Source organism: Leopardus geoffroyi, chromosome X (genome assembly GCF_018350155.1).
Source record: "Leopardus geoffroyi isolate Oge1 chromosome X, O.geoffroyi_Oge1_pat1.0, whole genome shotgun sequence".
NCBI classification, from domain to species: Eukaryota; Metazoa; Chordata; class Mammalia; order Carnivora; family Felidae; genus Leopardus; species Leopardus geoffroyi.
Window position 1 is genome coordinate 78040930 of NC_059343.1, and position 21156 is coordinate 78062085.

General features: G+C 34.3%; 1 protein-coding gene across 4 annotated transcripts in view; it reads left to right on the top strand.

Annotated features, from left to right (window-relative positions):
- The window catches only part of DIAPH2 (diaphanous related formin 2), a 995484-nt gene that overhangs the window by 759271 nt on the left and 215057 nt on the right, over window positions 1-21156 (top strand). For all 4 annotated transcript variants that reach the window (XM_045470691.1, XM_045470695.1, XM_045470693.1 and 1 more), the window contains one exon: window positions 11915-12050. In XM_045470691.1, coding sequence (XP_045326647.1) covers window positions 11915-12050 — 136 coding nt within the window. The remainder of the gene's footprint in view (window positions 1-11914; window positions 12051-21156) is intronic.

The following is a 21156-nucleotide window of genomic DNA, read 5'->3' on the forward strand; positions in this document are numbered from 1 at the left end:
ACTCTGGTTCACTAGTCTAAAACAACCTTTCCATCTCTACCTATTTTGCCTCCTGTTATGCCTGGAATTAAATGAGAACCACCCTTCCCCCACCCCCACCCCCACAAATGCAAAAAGGTCATATCATTCTTCTTATCTTATATTTGGAATCATCCAGCAGATGATTTTCCATCATGGCTAGCAGCCTCTTATGGGTAAAGACGGTAAAAGTATAAGAAAGTTTAGCAAGGATTATGGTAGAGGACTGAGTGTAGGCTAATTCACCTGACCTTTCCATAAACCTTTAGGCAGATCAAGTGAATACCACATTCTGAGATAAATATTCATAGAGAAATAAGAGCAAACTTCTAATTTCTAAGCCAAAGGGCCTTTTCTTAGAGTATATGTATGCTTCATTTTCTCAGATTGATGTCAGAACTACAGATGTTAAAAAACAAAAACAAATACACCAAAAATAAGTCCATTGCGTTCTGTGATGTTTTTGTTTCTTAGATTTGTCAAGTATGGTATAGTAACATAAAAAATTTTCCCCAAAACTTCCTGTTCATTCTATCTAAATCTTTTTTTCTCATGACTCAGGAAGGCAAATCCTGTTTGTTCAAAGTTTGTGAGTGTGTATGTTTCATTTCTTCCTATTTTTACCTGGTATTGGAAGATTTCCCTATCAAAAAAAAATGCTTCCTTCTCCCCAGTCTACACATATATGGACATGTTCCTGGGTTGGAAGAAACGGAGTACAGATCCTGAATTGCATGGGACATTGGTATTGCCCAGTGTGGAATAATATAATAACCACCACTATTCATTGACCACTTTCTATGTGCAAGGCACAGTACTTAATGGCTTTATATGCAATTTCTCATTAAATTGCAAACCAACACTATGAAGTACAGGTATTTCACAGATCAGGAAAGGGGACTTAGTGCAGTTAAGTAAATGGCCCTAAGGGATAAAGTGTGATAGTCATTAGCTAGGATTTAAGCCAGATTTCTCAGTTCCTAAAGGCCATCCTATGTTTACAGGGGTATGCTATTCTTAGAATGTTTGGATTATGGTTCCTGATTTCAGAGGAACAAAATAAATAGGCTTCTTTCTCATTTTTATTCTGGGCAGGAATGTTTTGGAAATACTATCAATAAGATGCATGAAAAAATAAAGTCTTAGAATTATATTTATCTAAGAAAGATAGAAATTTACAGTATCTATGTCAGTGATTCTTTAATTTAAATTTTAAGTACTCTATGTTATTTTAGAAAGAGGCAATTAAGAGAAACAGTTTAAAATTCTGAAAGGGTTAGCAGGAAACAGAAAGAAGGAAAAGCACAGTTGAATTAAAGCCAAGATAGAATCAGATGCTAGGACAGTTCAAGATAGAAAATGTGGAGAGAATTTCACCTGTTTCGTTGAATTTTCATTAAAAATAATACCTTAGTGGCTCATGTTTAGTATATGAAAAGATTTTCAATATAATACATACCAGGTTTCTTTATATTGTTGCCAAATTATTTGATTTAGTATCGTGTGTGGATCCTAACATCCCTGAGGAATAGAGAAATACTCAGCAGTGTGATCACAGTATGCCTCTGGCACCAGAGTTACCAATTTCTTCACAAAGACATTTCTAATGTACATTTTTTAAGGTTATGTGACTCTAGTTTCATACAGCTTTCAATATGGTAATGAATTACAAGCCTTTCCAAGTATATTCACGCAAGTTCCTAGGGTGATACCAAACCTAAAGGAGAAAAGAATAAATTTCTATTTTAATAAATGCCAAGTGATAGTGACATATATGGATTTTTAAATTACCTTAAATGCCAATAATATATTATAGTTAAAAAATCATATCCAGTATGCTTATGAGGGTAAACTATCAAAATATGCTACATTTCTAGTCATAGATCAAACATATGTGGTGATTTGTGTCTTAATGGCCAGATTCTTACTTTTCAAACTGTCAGATGTTTCTATTAATAATAAATGCCACCATGTATAGAGCATTTCTTCTACACCAGGCATTGTCTTCAGTGTTTTATATAAACATTATTTCCCTTAATCTATTTAACACCCAAGTACTCAAAGTAATTTGAGTAGTATTATCTCCATTCTACAGATATGGAAAACTGTCTGTATTTAGTGGAAACTAAAGCTCAAAGAGATGAAGTAACTAACTTAATCAATGACACATAGCTTTTAGCATAAGTAATGGGAGCTTGGAATTGAAACCAGGTTTATCTCATTCCAAGATCCATTTCCCTTCGTAATTTTTCCACTTCTCCCTCTCTCAAATATACCTTTAGCTTTCATTCAGATCACAGTGCTTGCAAAGTGCTTTTGCAGTTAGCAGTGGGTTAATAAGCCTTTGAGGACATGGAAGCAAGAAATGGTTTTGATGGTGGTGGTTTTGTTTTGAAGTATCACAAGATTGGAAGATGCTTGCTTAACATGGGCCTCACATGAATGAAGCAGGCATTTGAGTCCCTTGGAATTTTCTGAACCAGTTTTCATAGATGCTGGAGAGGATATGGAGAAACCGGAACCATCTTGCACTGTTGGTGGTAATGTAAACTAGTGCAGCCGCTCTGGAAAACAGTGTGGAGGTTCCTCAAAAAATTAAAAATAGATCTACCCTATGACCCAGCAACAGCACTGCTAGGAATTTACCCAAGGGGTGTAGGAGCGCTGATGCATAGGGGCACTTGTACCCCAATGTTTATAGCAGCACTCTCAACAATAGCCAAATTATGGAAAGAGCCTAAATGTCCATCAACGGATGAATGGATAAAGAAATTGTGGTTTATATACACAATGGAATACTACGTGGCAATGAGAAAGAATGAAATATGGCCTTTTGTAGCAACGTGGATGGAACTGGAGAGTGTGATGCTAAGTGAAATAAGCCATACAGAGAAAGACAGATACCATATGGTTTCACTCTTATGTGGATTCTGAGAAGCGTAACAGAAACCCATGGGGGAGGGGAAGGGGGAAAAAAAGTTACAGAGAGGAAAGGAGGCAAACCATAAGAGACTCTTAAATACTGAAAACAAACTGAAGGTTGATGGGGGTGAGGAAGGGGGAAAGTGGGTGATGGGCATTGAGGAGAGCACCTGTTGGGATGAGCAGTGGGTATTATATGGAAACCAATTTGATAATAAGTTATAAAAAACAAAAAAGAACTCCAAATTCAGGAAAAAAAACCTTAATTGGAATAAATGAGAAGTCTTAGTATTTACATGAGCTTTTTTTTTTCCATCCGACATTTTTAGCCCATAGGTCTCATTTGTTAATTATGCACAGCAAGGGAAATAAGATTTTTAATTCATATTTTCAGGAAGACAATAGAGATTTCAGTGAGAGACTTAAAATTAGGTTGCTGAATATATTTTGCAGTAAATCCTAGAGACATTTTCTGTTATATTTTGCTCCTATTGTACTTTTTACTGACTCTTGAAAAATAGATATGCTGGTAAAACTGAAGCTTTTTTTGGTACATATTTATCCTGTCTGAGGTTACCACCAAAACATTTTCTCAATTAGCATCCTTTAAAAAGAACACATTTCTGTACATTGAAAGAATCTAATCAGTTGGCATTCCTAACCATAAGAAATAATGATTGATGCTTCCTAGAGAATTATGCTTAAGTACTCATGACTAAGTGTTTTAAAATGTTCAGTGATGCTTGACAAATATAAAGTGTTGTTAATCACAGTCAGTTACTTAAGAGATTTTTTTAAAACCTGAATATAAATTTACTCCTGTTGATTTTATTCTTTTAATTATTTTGAACTTTGTTTTGTGGGACTTAGGATGAAAAGAATACATCCTATCTGTCAAAGGAGTTTTCTTCTTAGCTCATAAGCTTTTACATTTTTAGGAGAGTTAAAGTCTTGAGAATTTCTTTTCTTTCACTCTAGTAAAACTAAAGATTGTCGATATGAAACTATAGTTACGATTTTCCTTTCTCTTTTAAAGTTGTTTTTTTTGTTTTGTTTTTTAAAGAGAGAGTGTTTCCCATCTCCAGTTTTCTAAAGCCAGAGCCAAAGAATAAAAACATCAAGAGGAATAGGGTCTTATTTTCAACATGAAGCCTCTTCATGAAGACAGAAATGGTGATATCAGGACCAAAATCTCACTCCACAGTCTATGTTGCTTGAAAAATATATGGCTTTGTAGATGCTTCATTCATTTTCATTAATACCAAACCACAGAAATTATTTTCCTCTTCCATTTTGGTCTCTTTAGGATTACAGATGCCATTTCAAATTGTGCAGCTCTTTTGTTGTTAAATCTTTTCCTGAAACACGTGAGATGTAAACTGTTGGGCCGTTATTTCATCTGTTTCGTCATTTACTAGATCTACATTCATGTTGTTTTAGTAGTGCCTGTGACAAGCCCCCATTTTGTATAGAAATTTATCCAATTCACATATGCCAAATTTCTCCATTGGTGATTCTTTAATAATGAGTATTGACTTATTTTCTTATACCTCCAATTGCGTCAGTTTAGATTTATATATATATATTTTTTCCTTTTTTTGGTTTTACTCTATTGTCAAGAAACAGGAAATAAATATATGGAGAATGGTATAGAAATAGTATGATTCAAGTTCATGAACCATATAATGCCTATCAGTAATCTATATCAACATTTCTTTTCTCAAAGATAGTGTAGATTTGAGCTATTTTTATGTTTTTATAATCATTCTACTGTTTTCATTAGATGATCTTAGTCCATGAGAGGATGCTTATGAACAGTCAACAGTCTTAGAGGTAGGATTGCCAGATTTGTCAAATGAAAATACTGGATGCCCAGTTAAATTTGAATTTCACATAAACCATGAATATTTTTTTAATATTAATGTGCCCCAAATAGTACATGATTTTTAAGTATATTGCACACAATACCCAATGCCCACTTAGGTATGTGTGGGATATACTTATACTAAAAATTATACATGATTCATCTGATATTGAAATTAAAATTTAACGAAGAATCTTATATTTTATCAGGGAACTCTACTTGGAAGACATCGTGGTAGCATAAGTGAACATATGTTGTTCTGCCACTTAAGTAGCTATGTAACCTTGTGCATCTCATTTAAATTACCTGAACCTAAGTTTCATCACCTGCAAAATAACAAATAATAGTTACATTACAGGTTTTCTATAAAGATTCAAAGTTACTTATTTAAAACACTTGCACATAATAAATTTCCATTAACAAATAGCTGTTACTGGGGCACCTGGATGGCTCAGTTGGTTAAGCATCCGATTTCAGCTCAGGTCATGATCTCATGGTTTGTGGGTTTGAGCCCCGCATCGGGCTCTGTGCTGATAGCTCAAAGCCTAGAACCTGCTTTGGATTCCGTGTCTCCCTCTCTCTCTCTGCCCCTTCCGTGGTGGCTCCCTCTCTGTCTCTCTCTCAAAAATAAATATTAAAAAAAATTTTAAGCAATAGCTCTTATTATCAGAACAAGGAAGTACTACAAAAGCAAGTTACCATTTTTTTCATCTTTATAATAAATGACAGCACTCAGCACATAAACAACTCTTTAGATTGATAATTGAACAGTACACCCAGATGTTGGTAACTGTTTACCAGATCAGAGATTTGACCAGTAATAAAATACACATAAGCGCTAACCTTCCTTCTCTCCCCTACTATTTACCTCCTCTTATGTTACTTACCAAAGATCATACAACTTTTTGTATCAAATTCTGAATATATGTTGCCTTTTCATGTTGTCTTTTTTTCTAAGTTGTAATTTTATTTAAATCCTGCCTTTCTCAAACATCTTTTAAAAATTTTATGAATTTTTATTGAGGTATAATTTACATATAAATTTTATATATAAAATTCACCATTTTGAAGTATACAATTTAGTGTTTTTAGTATATTCACAAGGTTGTTCAACCATCACCACTATCTACTTCAAGACATTTTGATCACCCCCAAAATAAACCCCATACTCATTAGAAGGTACTCCCCATTCTTCCCACCCCCCCCATCCCCTGGCAACCACTAATCTATTCTCTGTCTCTATGAATTTGCCTATTCTAGACATCACATATAAATGTAATCATTTCATATGCAGCCTTTTGTGTCTGATTTCTTTCACTTAGAAGAATATTTTGAGATTCATCCATATTGCAGCATATATCAGTACTTCATTCTTTTTATGGTTGAATAAATTCCATTGTATGGATGTATACTATATTTTGTTTATTTAGCAATTGATAGACATTTGAGTTGTTTCTCCTTATGGGCTATTAGGAATACTGCTGCTATTATTGTGCAGTCTTTTTTATGAACGTGTGTTTTATTGTCTCTTGGGTATGTATGTAGGAGTAGAATTGCTGGGTCATATTGTAACTCTGTGTTTAGCATTTTAAGGAACAGCCAGACAATTTTCCAAAATGATTCACCATTTTACATTCACATCAGCAATGCAAAGAGTTCTAATTTCTCCACATCCTCACCTGTTACTATCTGTTTTTTTTCTTTTTCTTCCTTCTTTAAATTGTAGCCATCCTATTGGCATGCAGTGGTACCTCATTCTGGTTTTTATTATCTGTTCCCTGAGGATTAACAATGTCTAACATCTTTTCTTAGATGTTATAGATTCATAGATATCTATAGATGATACAGGTATAGATATAGATAGATATATCTTTGAAGAAATATTCAAATCTTTTGCCCATTTTTAATTGGGTTGTCTTTTTATTACTGAGTTATAAGATCTTTTATATATCCTTATCAGATATATGATTTACAAAAATTTTCTCCCATTCTGTGTGTTATTTCTTCACTTTCTTCACAGAGTCCTTTGACGGGTAAAAGGTTTTAGTTTGGATGAAGCTTTATTAATCTATGTTTTTCTTTGGATGCTTATACTTTTGGTGTCATATTCACATTGCCTTTTGTTCCTTAATGAAACAAACATTAAACCAGGAGTAAATAGACATGATTTCTATTCCAAAATTTTCACTTACATAAATGTGTGACCTTAAGCCATTATTTAAACTATTTGGAACTCATTTTCCACGTATTTGAAAAGAAGCTGAGTTCAACAGAGTATGTACTTTGTAATTTTGTATAAATTATCTCTATGAAACCCCCCAGGTTAGTAATTCTCCACCTGTCTAACATTTGGCAATCTCTGGGGACATTTTTGGTTGTCACAGCTAGGAAGGTGTGCTACTGGCATCACGTGTCCTGCTAAACATGTTACAATGCACAGGACAGCTCCCACAGCAAAGAATGACACCAGCCAAAAATTACACTAGTGCTGAGATTGAGAAACACTGTTCTAAAATTATGATTCTATCATTCCAACTTAAGTGGTAGTCTTGAATTTTGTCTGTATGAGCCAGATCATTTTGTGTTCTTAGCCTAATATGGGAGGTACTAGCCTGAGGGAGGCAAAAGAAGGGGGGCATATCAATAATTCTTGTAAGTGAGGAGAATTTTTGAAAATGTTTTCAGGGCACCTGGGTGGCTCAGTTGGTTAAATGTCCAACTTCGGCTCAGGTCATGATCTCGCAGTTTGTGAGTTCGAGCCCCACGTCGGGCTCTGTGCTGACAGCTCAGAGCCTGAAGCCTGCTTCCAATTCTGTGTCTCCCCCTCTCTCAGCCCCTCCCCTGCTCATGCTCTGTCTCTCAATAATAAATAAACGTTAAAAAATGTAAAAAAAAATCAAAAGAAAAAGAAAATGTTTTCAGGACTTGTAAAGTATTGTGTCTTTATTATGAAGAAAACAATTTTCAATATAGACACCTCCAGGAAAGGCCTTGTAGATGTATTCTTGTTATTGAGTCTTTCTCTTTAGGGTTTCTGGAACAAAGTAGTTTTGTTAAAATCATATATGCTATGATGTATATCTAATCAATAATGATAGGAGAAAATAAACCAAAATAGCTTGATAGAAGGAACTTGCTGTTTGTATGTCTTTGTATTAGTGACTTCTCTGAATTCAAAAAAAAGTTAATATTATACTAGTTAATCAGTTTATTTCAACTTTCTTCCCATACCACCTACTGGAATATACTAATTCACTTGAGTTCCACAAATAATTTATATAAAATATATCAGACAAACTGGGGCACCTGGGTGGCTCAGTCGGTTAAGCATCTGACTTCGGCTCAGATCATGATCTCATGGTTCATGAGTTCGAACCCTGCATCAGGCTCTCTACTGTCAGTTCAGAGCCTGCTATGGATCCTCTGTCCTCCCCCACCATGCCCCTGCCCCTTCCCTGCTTGCTCTCTCTCTCTCTCTCTCTCTCAAAAATAAATGAACATTTTTTTAAAAAAACAAATAAAAATTGTAAAATACAATACATCAAACAATAGCTTGAAATATGTCCTCAGCATTTCTAAAGATCTTGGCATGTAATAAGCTGTTAAACTTTCAGGTATTTTCTTCCTGTGATAACATAGCTGATTGTTTCATGCCCTTCATCATTAGATGTAATTGGTACCACCACTACCACAACCACCACCATCATCATAGACCTACTGTTCTATGCACTTTATGAGTATATGCAATTTTTCCTCACAAAAATCCTATGAGGTAGTTTTTTTATTCCTTTTTTGCAGATAAAGGAAAGATGTATAATGAAGTGTTAAAATACTTGCTAAACCATATTTTCATATTTAACCTTTTCTTGTGTATCAAAACTATTTCATATTTCAGCAATGGAAAAACCATATTTATTGTTAAACCTGTGAACATTCATGTCCCTAAATTTCTGCCACTCCAGGTTATGACCATTAAAGCCTAAGTTATTTCCTAACAACCAACACCACAGAAATGCAACATATATTAGGAGAATATTATAAAAAAACTGTATGAGAACAAATTGGAAAACCTGGGAGAAATGGATAAATTCCTAGAAACAAATATTAACTACCAACCTGAAACAGGAAGGAATAGAAAACTAGAACATAGCAACAACTAGCAAAGAAATTGAATCAGTAATGAAAAAATCCCAACAAATAAAAGTACAGGGCCAGATGGCTTCACATGTAACGAAGAGTTAATACCTATTCTTTTCAAACTATTCCAAAAACTAGAAAAGGAAGGGAAACATCAAAATTCATTGTATGAGGCCAGCATTGCCCGAATACCAGAACCAGATAAAGGCTCCAATAAAAGAGAGAGCTACAAGCCAATATCCATGATGAACATGCATGCAGAAATTCTCAATAAAATACTAGCAAACAGAATCCAACAGTACATTAAAAAAAATCATTCACCATGATCAAGTGGGATTTATTCCTGGGTTGCAAAGGCGGTTCAATATTCTCAAATCAATCAATGTGATATACCACATTAATTAAAGAAAGTATAAGAACTATATGATCCTTTCAATAGATATAGAAAAAGCATTTGACAAAGTACAATATCCATTCATGATAAGAACCCTCAATAAATAGGTTTAGAGGGAACATACCTTAACATAGTAAAGGCAATATATGGAAAACCCACAGCTAATATCATCCTCAATGGGGAAAAACTGAGTCAGGAAAGAGACAGGGATGTCCACTCTCACCACTGTTATTTAACATAGTACTAGAAGTCATAGCAACAGCAATGAGACAACAAAAAGAAATAAAAGGCATCCAAATCAGCAAAGAAGAAGCAAAACTTTCACTATTTGAAGATGACATAATACTCTATATAGAAAACCTGGAAGACACTAAAAAAACTGCTAGAACCAATAAACTAATTCCAATAAACTAATTCAGGAAAGTTGCAGGATACAAAATCAATCTGCAGATATCTGTTGCATTTCTATACACCAGTAATGAAGCAACAGAGAAATTAAAAAATCAATACCACTTACAGTTACACCCAAAACAATAAGATACCTTGGAAAAAACCAAGGAGGTGAAAGACCTGTATTCTGAAAACTATAAAACACTGATGAAAGAAATTGAAGATGACACAAAGAAAGGTAAAAACATTCCATGCTCATGGATTGAGAGAACAAATATTGTTAAAATGTCTATACTACCCAAAGCAATCTCCACATTTAATGTAATCCCTATCAAATACTAGCAGCGTTTTTAACAGAGCTAAAACAAACAATCCTAAAATTTGTTTGGAGACACAAAGGACCCTAATAGCCAAAACAACATTGAAGAAGAAAAGCAAACCTGTAGGTATCACAATTCCGGGCTTCAAGTTATAAAACAAAACTGTAGTAATCAAAACAGTATGGTACTGGCACAAAAATAGACACATAGGTCAATGGAGCAGAGTAGAAAACCCAGAAATGAACCCACAACTATATGGTCAGTTAATCTTCCATAAAGCAGGAAAAAATATCCAATGGGAAAAAGTCTTTTCAAAGAAAAGTCTCTTTTCTTTGGTTCTAGAAGAAAAATACAGTGTTGGGAAACCTGGACAGCTACATGCAGAAGAATGAAACTGGACCACTTTCTTATACCATACACACAAAAAAATTTTAAATACAGGAAAGACCTAAATGTGAGACAGGAATCTGTTAAAATTGTAGAGGAAAACAAAGCTAGTAACCTCTTTGACTAACTTCTTTGACATCATCTGTAGCAACTTCTTTGTAAATATGTCTCCTGAGGCAAGGAAAACAAAAACAAAAGTAAACTATGGAGACTTCATCAAAGTAAAAAGCTTCTACACAGTGAAGAAAACAATCAACAAAACTAAAAGGAAACCTGTGGAATGGGAGAAGACATTTGCAAATGACATATCTGATAAAGGGTTAATATCCAAAATATATAAAGAAGTTATAAAGACTCACACCAAAAACAAATGAATAATCTAGTTAAAATATAGGCAGAAGGCATGAATAGGCATTTTCTCAAAGAAGACATACAGATGGCTGACAAACACATGAAGAGATGCTCAGCATCACTCATCAGGGAAATACAAATCTGAACTAGAATGAGGTATCACCTTACACCTGTCAGAATTGCTAAAATGAACAACACAAGAAACTACAGGTATTGGTGAGTATGTGGAGAAAGGGGGATCCTCTTACAGTGTTGGTGGGAATGCAAACTGGTGCAGTCACTCTGGAAAACAGTGTAGAGTTTCCTCAAAAAGTTAAAAATAGAACTACCTTAGGATCTAGCAATTGCACTACTAGGTATTTACCCAAAGAATAAAAAAAATTACTAATTCAAAGGGGTACTTGCAACCTGATGTTTATAGCAGCATTATTGACAGTAGCCAAATTATGTAAACAACCCAAGTGTACGTCAATTGATGAATGGATAAAGAAGAGGTGATGTGTGTGTGTGTGTGTGTGTGTGTGTGTGTGTGTGATGGAATATTAGCGATGAAAAAGAATAAAATCTTGCCATTTGCAACAAAATGGATGGAGCTAGAGAGTTTTATGCTAAGTGAGATAAGTCAGAGAAGGGAAAATACCATGATTTCACTCATATGTGGAATTTAAGAAATGAAACAGATGAACGAAGAGGGAGGGAGAGACAGTGAGGTAAACCAGAAAACGGACTCTTAACTATAGAGAACAAAATGAGGGTTGCTAGAGGGAAGGTGAGATGGGTGAAATAGGTAATGAGGATTAATTGTGCACCTGTTGTGATGGGCACTGTGTGTTGTATGGAAGTGTTGAATCACTATGTTGTACACCTGAAACTAATATTATGTTGTATTTTAAGCAACTAGAATTTAAAAACTAAAAAAATATAAAACCTGAGTTATTTCCAATTATTTTCAAAAAGGGATGTCTTCGAATTATTTGTTTCTCTCAAAAGTATATATATGGACCTTGAAGCTGCTATAATATTTTACCATCTCTGAGCACCCACATGCATGTATGTATATATATAATTTTTAACTTGCACAGTTTCTGTAACATATAAGTAATGGAAGGATTTGTGTTTAACTTTGTATAGGAAGCAGTGAAAGAAAACAACAAGAGAAAAGAAATGGAAGAGAAGACTAGGAGGGCAAAGCTTGCAAAAGAGAAAGCTGAACAAGAAAAGTTAGAACGCCAGAAGAAAAAGAAACAATTCATTGATATAAACAAAGGTATGAAGTACTTTAAAAAATTTTAAATAAAGTAATTTCACTTAATTTTGGATTATAAATTAAATGTTTTGTGTAGAAATTTCACAGTATTATTAGTTATTTGTGTCAAATTTCTCTCATGACATTATCTATAATTTTTATCACCATACACTGGGCACTCAGGATTTTTGAGAATCAATGCAAGGTAATATATTGTTGAAATGGTCTCTTTCCCCTCATTTATTTTATCAAATTATATCATATTATGTTCTGGATAATGCAGTGGTGAGGAAAGAAGCGGGTGAGATGAAAAGAGAAAAAGAAGTATGGGGAGATGAGCCCTATGGCTCTGATCTCATTTTGTTTACACGTGTCTGTTGACAACACAGTAATAACAGTTTTCCATGGGGCTTTGAACATTACAAGTCATAATAGATATTGACAGTACTATTATAAGTTGAAAAAAAAATAGATGTCTTAATCAACTGAGAGCCTAAGAACAAAGATACTGTATGTCATAATATAAAGTAAATTGTTTTCTTGGTTAGTAAGATTGACTGTATATTATTGGTGGTTTTTTTTTCTTTTTTAGGAAGAGAGGGTAAATAAAGTGATTGGCACCAGGTAGCTACACTCTGAAAAGTTAATAAAAATTAAGAAAAAGCATAGCCTTTGCCACTGAGGGTTAGAGAATTTAAAAGCAAAACAAAATCTGAACAAGATATGAGAACATGATTAATATGGACCACCTATTTCTTAATATAGTGACAGTAAAAATTGCAAGCGCTGTGTAATGTTGACCATGTGCCAAGCACTGTTCTAAGACTTTGACATGTTTTAAGTCAGTTAATCTTCATAACATAAGAAGTAGGTACTGTCATTACCTCATCCAGTTGAGGAAACTGAGGTTCGTAGAAATTAAAGAACTTGCCCAATATCACACAAATGAGAAGTGTATCACCAAGATTAGAATCCAAGTAGTCTGGCTATAGAATCTTTGCAATTATAAATGCCATTGTCAAATAATAATAACTAGCAACAACTACTAACATGTAGCACTATGCACCAGGTACTGTTGCAGGAGTTTTGCGTATACGAACATATCTAATCCTCATAAAACCCTATAGGAAAGGGCTAGTATCTCATTTTTAGATGAGGAAACTGAGGGACAGAGAAGTTAAGTAACTTACCCAAGTTCGCAGAGACAGTCAGTAAGAGATAGATAGAATCAAGATCTGAATCTAGGCAGTCTGTGGCCAAATTTATTATTTTTATCATAAGTATTAATTATAATGATTAACCATTGCCAATTATTTTGCAGTAATGTCTCTTAATAGCTAATCTTCTGAAATGATGTCTATACCATTAAGTTTATTCTTTATACCTTTAAAATATATCAAATGTTTTAGGAATTTCCAATAGTTTATCTTTTATATCCCAGGAAATAAATATAACAACATTTTAAAAGAAGAAAAAAAGTTAAAAACCAAGGTTAAAAAGAGTAGCATCAACATAATTTAGCAAACAGACTTCATAATTAGGATGAAAAGAATTGATCCTGACTGAAGATACTCAATTAGGAAATTATGCATGGACTAATAGTGAGATAAGAGTATGGAAGAAGGGGCTCCTAGGTAGCTCAGTTGGTTAATCATCTGATTCTTGATTTCTGCTCAGGTCATGATCTCACTGTTCATGAGATAGGATGGAGCCCTGCATTACCATGGAGCCCACTTGGGATTCTCTCCCTGTCTCTCTCTCTGCCCTTCCCCCACTCATGCTTTCTCTCTCTCTCTCTCTCTCTCTCTCTCTCTCTCTCTCTCAAAAATAAATAAACTTAAAAAAAGGTGTCTTGAAGAAGTAGGGGGCAGATGGTGCATTCCCTTGGCTATGCTAATGCCTTTACCCTGAAGGCGATGGGAAGCCTATAAGTATTTATAAATGGAAAAAATGATATGCTTGATAGATTTCTTAGATCATTTTGACAAAAGCATAGAAAATGGATTGGAAAGAGAAGGGCCTGTGACAACAGTGGTTATAAAGTTATTATCATAATCCTGACAAAGATGATGACAGCCTGAATTCAGTGGTAGTAAGGTTAGAGAAGTTACCAATAAGAGGTATATTTGAGTTCTATACGATGTGGATATATAGAGACAGATTTATTTAAAGGAATTGGTTCATGTGATTATGGAAGCTGGCAAGTCCAAAGCCTGCAGAGTAAGGTGTCAGGATAGACCCAGGGAAGAGCCAGTGTTCCAGTTGAAGTCTAAAGGCAGTTGGCTTGCAGAATTCCTTCTCAGGGGAAGTCAATTTTTTTTAATGTTTATTTATTTTTAGAAGAGAAAGAGAGACAGAGTGCTAGCAGGGGAGGGACAGAGAGAGAGGGAGACACAAAATCAGAAGCAGGCTCCAGGCTCTGAGCTGTCGGCACAGAGCCCAATGTGGGGCTCAAACCCACAAACCTTTATATCACCACCTGGGCTGAAGTCAGATACTTAACTGACTTAGCCACCCAGATGCCCCAGGGGAGGTCAAACTTTTTATCTATTCATGCCTTCAGCTGGTTGGATGAGACCCACCCACATTATGGATAGCAATCTACTTTATTCAAACTCCACATATTTAAATGTTAATCTCATCCCAAAACATCCTCACAGAAACATCCAGAATAGTGTTTGAATAAATATCTGGGCACTGTGGCCCAGCCAAGTTGACCCATAAAATTAACCATTACCAGAGGGGTATTAAATGGTAGAACTGACTGACCCTACTGGTTGATTGGATATGGGAATTGAAGAAAGGAGGCATTAAAGAATGTGATACCCTTCATAAAGAAAAAATTCAGGAATAGAGCAAATTTCATCAGTAAGGTTACAATGATTAGTGTCATTTTGAACATGTTTCATTCTTAGATGTTTTGGAAAGATCGGAAATATCTAAGTAGCCATTGTATATGTGTGTATGAATCTCAGTAAAGAGGTTTGGACTACACAGACAGGCTTGAAAATCATTGGTTTTAGATGATTAGGGTTAGGGTATATTAGTTTGCTAGGTCTTCTGTAACAAAGTATCACAAACCGGTTGGTTCAGAACAATAGAAATCTATTGTTTCACAGTTCTAGAGGACAAAAGGTGTTATGGGAGGGCTGTGCTCTTTCTGAAGATGCTAGGGAGAGATCTGTTCCAGCCTCTCTCCTAGCTTCTGGTAATTCCTTGGTTGTAGCAGCATAACTTTGATCTTGGCATTCTCCCTGTACATGTCTGTCTCTTCACATGGTGTTCTTTTTATTAGGATACCAGTGATATTAGATTAAGGGTCCAACCTACTCCAGTATGACCTCACCCTAATTAATTAGACAGCTCAACCCATAACATGACTTTGAATGAGATCACTAGGGTAAAATACAAATTAGAGGTTCTGAAAGTATTTGGTCTCAGAACCTGTTTACACTTTTAAAATATAACTTACTGTGGACCCCAAATACTTTTTGCTTATTCAGTAATATATATTGACATTTATCATGCTAGAATTAAAATAGACATAATAAATAAAATTATATAAGATAAATCATTTTAAAATTATTTATTTACTAAATCTATTTAAATAACAAAGTAAACCTATTACATGCTAAATAACGTTTTTCACAAAAAGTAGCTTCATGTTGTAACCCCCGTGTCCCCCAAATATTAGTAAGAAGAGAAAATTAATATTGTAAATTTCTTCAAAGGCTGGCTTAATAAAAGACAGCTTGATTCTCATACCTGCTTTTACATTCAATCTAATACAGTATCATTTGTCATGTAACTTCTGGAAAACACTATACACTCAGGAAAGAATGAGAGAGAAATAGGCAAACAAGTATCACTATTCTTATGAAGATAGTTTTTACCTTGCATATTTTATGTGATGTCAGAGGCCCCCACAAATCCCTAGAACACACTTTGAAAATCTCTGGGGTGAGTAATGAAAGAGCAAGCAGTCAAGACAGAGTCTGTTGAGCTTTGTGGCAAGAAAATAATCTTGCCCCCATACCACATTGCGCCCTTGCCCATCCCTGAGTATTTATCAACCTTTCACTTTTTCCCTAAAAATATACCTGTAATAGAAAGAAAAAAAGAAATAAAGAAAGGACGTATTTTTATTATGTTTCTAGTATATATTTTCATTTCCCAAGATTTGGTGAATTACCTCTTCAAATATCATTGAGGCCATAGTATAAAGATCCAAATAAGTTTTTATGCAGTTGCTTAGCTGAGTTATCTGAATATGAAAAACATACTTTAATATAGGATTTATCTTTTGTGTATTGTTACCATGTCTCTGTTTCGAGATCCAAGAATAAACTTTACCATTAGGTTCTTGATTGATGGTCTATATGTTGTAAATACTTTATTATTATTAACAATGATTATTATTATTTTATACTTAAGAGTGTATGTGTGTTAGTACTTGTACATATGTTTCAAAAAACGATTCTTCCATTGGACAGCATAGCCTTAAGAAGATGAGAAGAAAGAATAAGAACAGAGTTGGGGAGTTGGTGGTCAAGATGGAACTCAGTGTCACTGAGTTTCTCAGACAGTATCTTATAAAAGATGCTAATATTAACTAGGTGGAAGTCAGTTGCAGACACTTAGAGGGTCTGGGAGGAAGCATGGTCAAGCTACATAAAATATGAATCCATGGGTGGCATGAGAATGAGTTGCAATCAGAACATGATTTAGAGAACTTTAAATGTGTCTAATAAGAACAGTGTTATCGACTTTCCAGTGAAAGAATTATATTCTTCCTTTCTACTGAAAGATGATGTAGAACATTTGGTTGTCATTGTGAGATATGTATTATATAGAGCGTAGAGGTATTTTGTTGCATATGTGATTAGAGATATTTACCATTAAAACCAGAGGACCTTACCTATAATAATAGTAGTCAAATAGAGTCCCTTGGGTAAATAAAGTCAGTTGAAAATTAACAACTTTAAAAACACATAAAATCTTTCCATAAAGTTTCTATTTCATATCAACTTAGCTAAATCGCAGATCCCTCCCTTTTAGAAAATATCCTATATAGCTAATAAGTAACAGTAGTAAGATCTATTTATGTGACATGCAAAATTATATATGTTCATCAAAAAGAAGTATTTTAGAATTTAATTATTCAGAAGAATAAGAGGATAAAGGAAGCACAAAAGATTATTTATGTAATGTAGATGTGATCAGCTGAGCTCAGAATTAAGTGAAGATATCATAGAAACCAAGCAGAGAAGTATATCTTTCATGTTAAATCCATAAAAAAATCCGTTTGAAACCTCCATTTTGAGAAAAATGGAGATCAGAAGGCAAAGGCCATGATAAGAATTAGTATTTTTTAATTGTAAAGGAGAAAAATGCAAGATTATATGTTAAAGAGCATCATTTTGTAAACATTAAATTAAAATGAAAAACTAAAAACTTATTTAAGTCTGTACATTTAAAAGAGCTAGAAGATCAGTCCTGGCTCTGCCACCTTCTAGCTTTATGACCTTGTTCTTTTCCTTTACCTCTTCATGCCTCAGTTACCTCATCTGTAAATGTAGGATAATGACATTTACCTCCTATAATTTTAGTTAAAATTAACTGAGATCAGTAAGTACAGCACATACCACAGAGCCTAGAATATACTTGTTGCTGCAGCTAACAGTCATTTTGTGCTCATTGCAGAATCTGAAAAAAATTCAAGATGTAGTCCCTCTGCATCCTTAAGTATTTTGTTGGAGAATTTTATAATTTTGTCAGAGAAATGTATAGCAGAGGAAAATCTGTTTTCCCGCTCCCCATCTGAGGTTGTTTGAGTGGGGACCTGTAAACTAGACTGACTAAAAACAGATTAACAAAAGAAAAACAGATTTATTAATGTGGCATACATGTGGGAGCACTCAGTGATGTACAATTCAAATGAGTGGTTAAAACTTAGGCTTTTATAGCATCTTAACAAAATAATACTGAATTTGTAGAAATTTTTAGGTAAGACAAAGGAAAAGGACTTTGAGTTTCTAGGACAGAAAATGGTAAGAAGGTAAATATATGGGGGAACTAATGGAAGATAAGGGCTAGTTAACAAAGGTTTTATGTAGGTTCTTTTGGTGCTATTTCTGGACTGATAAGGGTTTATTTAGAGTTAACTCTGGTGGTTAACTTTTATGTTCTTCCTTGCAAAGAAGGGAAGATGGACACTTCACAAATTGATGTCCTGATTTCAGGCAAGTAGGGTCAAAACAGAGAGTTTTTCTTATATTTTTTTTCTCAATTGTCTTCAGCTAAAAAGAATCCTTATGTCAAAATGGCATATTCTGAGGTGGCATATTCTGCTACCGTTCAGATAAAATAAAGCTGAAGGAGCACATAGTATAATAATATATAATAGAGATTATTTGGAACTATCTAAAAGGGGAAGTCAATGAAGTCTAGTGAAATGGTAAGGTTTTGCAGAAAAGGCTAAGTATAGTCTCAATGTATCAGTTGAACTAGATGATGAAGGCCGGGTAATACCTGACTGAGCGGCAGCAAAACTATCTAGTAAATGGGAATAACGTCAGCAGTAATGCATGTAAGCAAATAAGGCAGCAGGTCTTATGTAAAATATGTTCAATAGCCCACAAGAAATTAAGAGGATATGTCCTAAAATCAAGTCCCAGATCCACAACTGACTAGCCATATAATCTCTGATGAAGTATTTTATCTCTCTGTGCCTTAATTTCCTCATCTATAAAATGGAATAATAGTATCTCCCTTGTTATTATGAGGGCTAAGTCAGGGAACCCACATAGATTGGTGTTACTTCTACTCTAGTCTATCAATTATATGTTAATGTCTTTGGTCTCTGATAAATAGTTCCATGTTCAGTAAACATCTTCTGACCTTGCCACTGTCCTCATTGTTGTCATTGGCAGAGAAGGGTTTGAATTGGAAAGGTGGTAAGACTATTGGAAAGAGTGTGAAGAGCTTTCCAAGTCAGGCAGGGGAGTTGCGGTGTGATGTGGTAGGAGAGCCAAGGTGATTATAAAAATTTGTTCAGGGATTACTGAGGTGAAGTGAGCCAGAAGCACAAGAGAGAAGAGGTGAATACAAGGTGGAGGCAGCTAGAAAAGAACAGAGAAAGGTGAAAAAAAAAAAAAAAGAGTTAGCTCATATCTGTTTCTGTCTTCAAAGGAGTTTAAACCAGGGGTAGTTTAGGAAGGTGGTAACAGGAAGGAAAATTTTCATAGAATTGATGGGGAAAAAGGGCAGTGGTAGTTACAATGGATTGGCTTTTTAAAATTTTTTTAATATCAGCACCATTTTACCAGTACATAATTATGTATTTTTTTGACATATTAGGTTATTTTATTTATCCAACCAACATTTATTGCACCATTTCTCAAATAATTATAATTGGAGTGTGTACAGTAGCACGCCATTATTTAATTGTAAAATTTAGAAAAGTAATTTAAATGCAGCAAAAAATATGCTAAATCAATAAATGTACTCTATAATATGTAATAATATGTAAATGATGCAAAATTCTTGGTATAATCTACGTTCTACAACCTTTCATTATGTTAGTATAGATGATAATTAACTTAGGTACCACTAAAACTAAATAATTCTGTAGGTAGAGCAAGAAAGCTTACCAAATATTTGTAATATTTGTGAATAAATCTATTTCTTTTCATGTTTATGGAAGTCAGCAAATTAATTACAATGACTTAGAGGAAGTGATAAAAGGAAATGTATTTTAAAAAGGGTGTTTTGAAATTGGAAACTCTAAGTGTGTCTCTTATGCAAATATTATTTCATCATGAGCTATTTTGCTCTCCTTACCTAAGATTATATGGAAATTTGAATTGCCTGTTTACTTCTAGTATGATGACAAAGAATGAGCTATCTTAGTCAGATTTGATGATAAATTATTCTTCTGAGAGTAAATTAGCAAAATTTAGCCAACAGGCCTAAACATTTAAACTCTATTATTAGTGGTATATAGCAATTTTGTTTTTCTCTTTCCCAAGTTTTAAATTACATCTTATAAGTAAATGAATTCATTACACATTACATTATTTTGATCTAAATAAGTAAAAACTGTGTTTCCCCAGACATTAAATTATAGTAACCAAAATTATAGGATACCCATAAATAACAGAATTGATCCCAATAGTATTTAAAGCACTACCAATAATATAAATTACTGAGAAAATATAGGTAACATCATTCTGGCATATTCTACAAATGCTAATGAACAGCTCACAGATAATAATACAAAGTTAAACAAGTGGGTATACTTGTTAGACTTAGAAAAGAATTATTGACCTAATAAAGCCTTATCCATGGAGGAAAAAAGGGATATCTGGCTGATACTCTTGTTTATTTAAATTGTCTTGCTGTCTACTTTAGCATACATTTCAAGAAATCTGTGTTTTTTCAAAATCAGAACTTGTTCTTTTTGTCATTTAGGTTTGTTTCTTCAGTGGAAATTTGTGGGACTTTTTCACAAAATTATTCAGTAAAGATTTTTCCAGGTCCTTAGGGCTTTTAGCAAACTAATTTATTTAGTATAAATTTGGAATTTTGTTATTTTTAAAATTTTTTAATGTTTACTTATTTTTGAGAGAGAGAGGAGACAGAGTATGAGTGGGGGAGGGGCAGAGACAGACAGACAGAGAGAATCTGAAGCAGGCTCCAGGCTCTGAGCTGTCAGCACAGGATATTTAACTGACTGAGCCACTTAGGCACCCCTGAAACTTTGTCATTTTAATGAAACCTTTTTTGGGTCTGATTTAGGCAATGTTAAGCACTATTGCTACCATTCATTCAATAAACACTTCTTGAATTTTTCAGTTTAGGCGCTGGGTTAAGTCACCCAGGTGCAAGAGGAACTCCCACAGCAGTAGCCATCCAGTGAGAAATTACACCCTCTGTGTCATTCTGCTGACTCCCAATACATGTTATCTAAGACACATCTTTCATTGGGGTAGCCTGCAAATGAAATGCGTCCAAACTTTTTTCCTTTGGAGCTAGGCAAACCTGAGTTCAGATTCTTACTGTGCCCCTTAAACAGTGTAACTTTGACAAGTCACCTAACCTCTCAGGTCCTCAGCTTCCTTGCTAT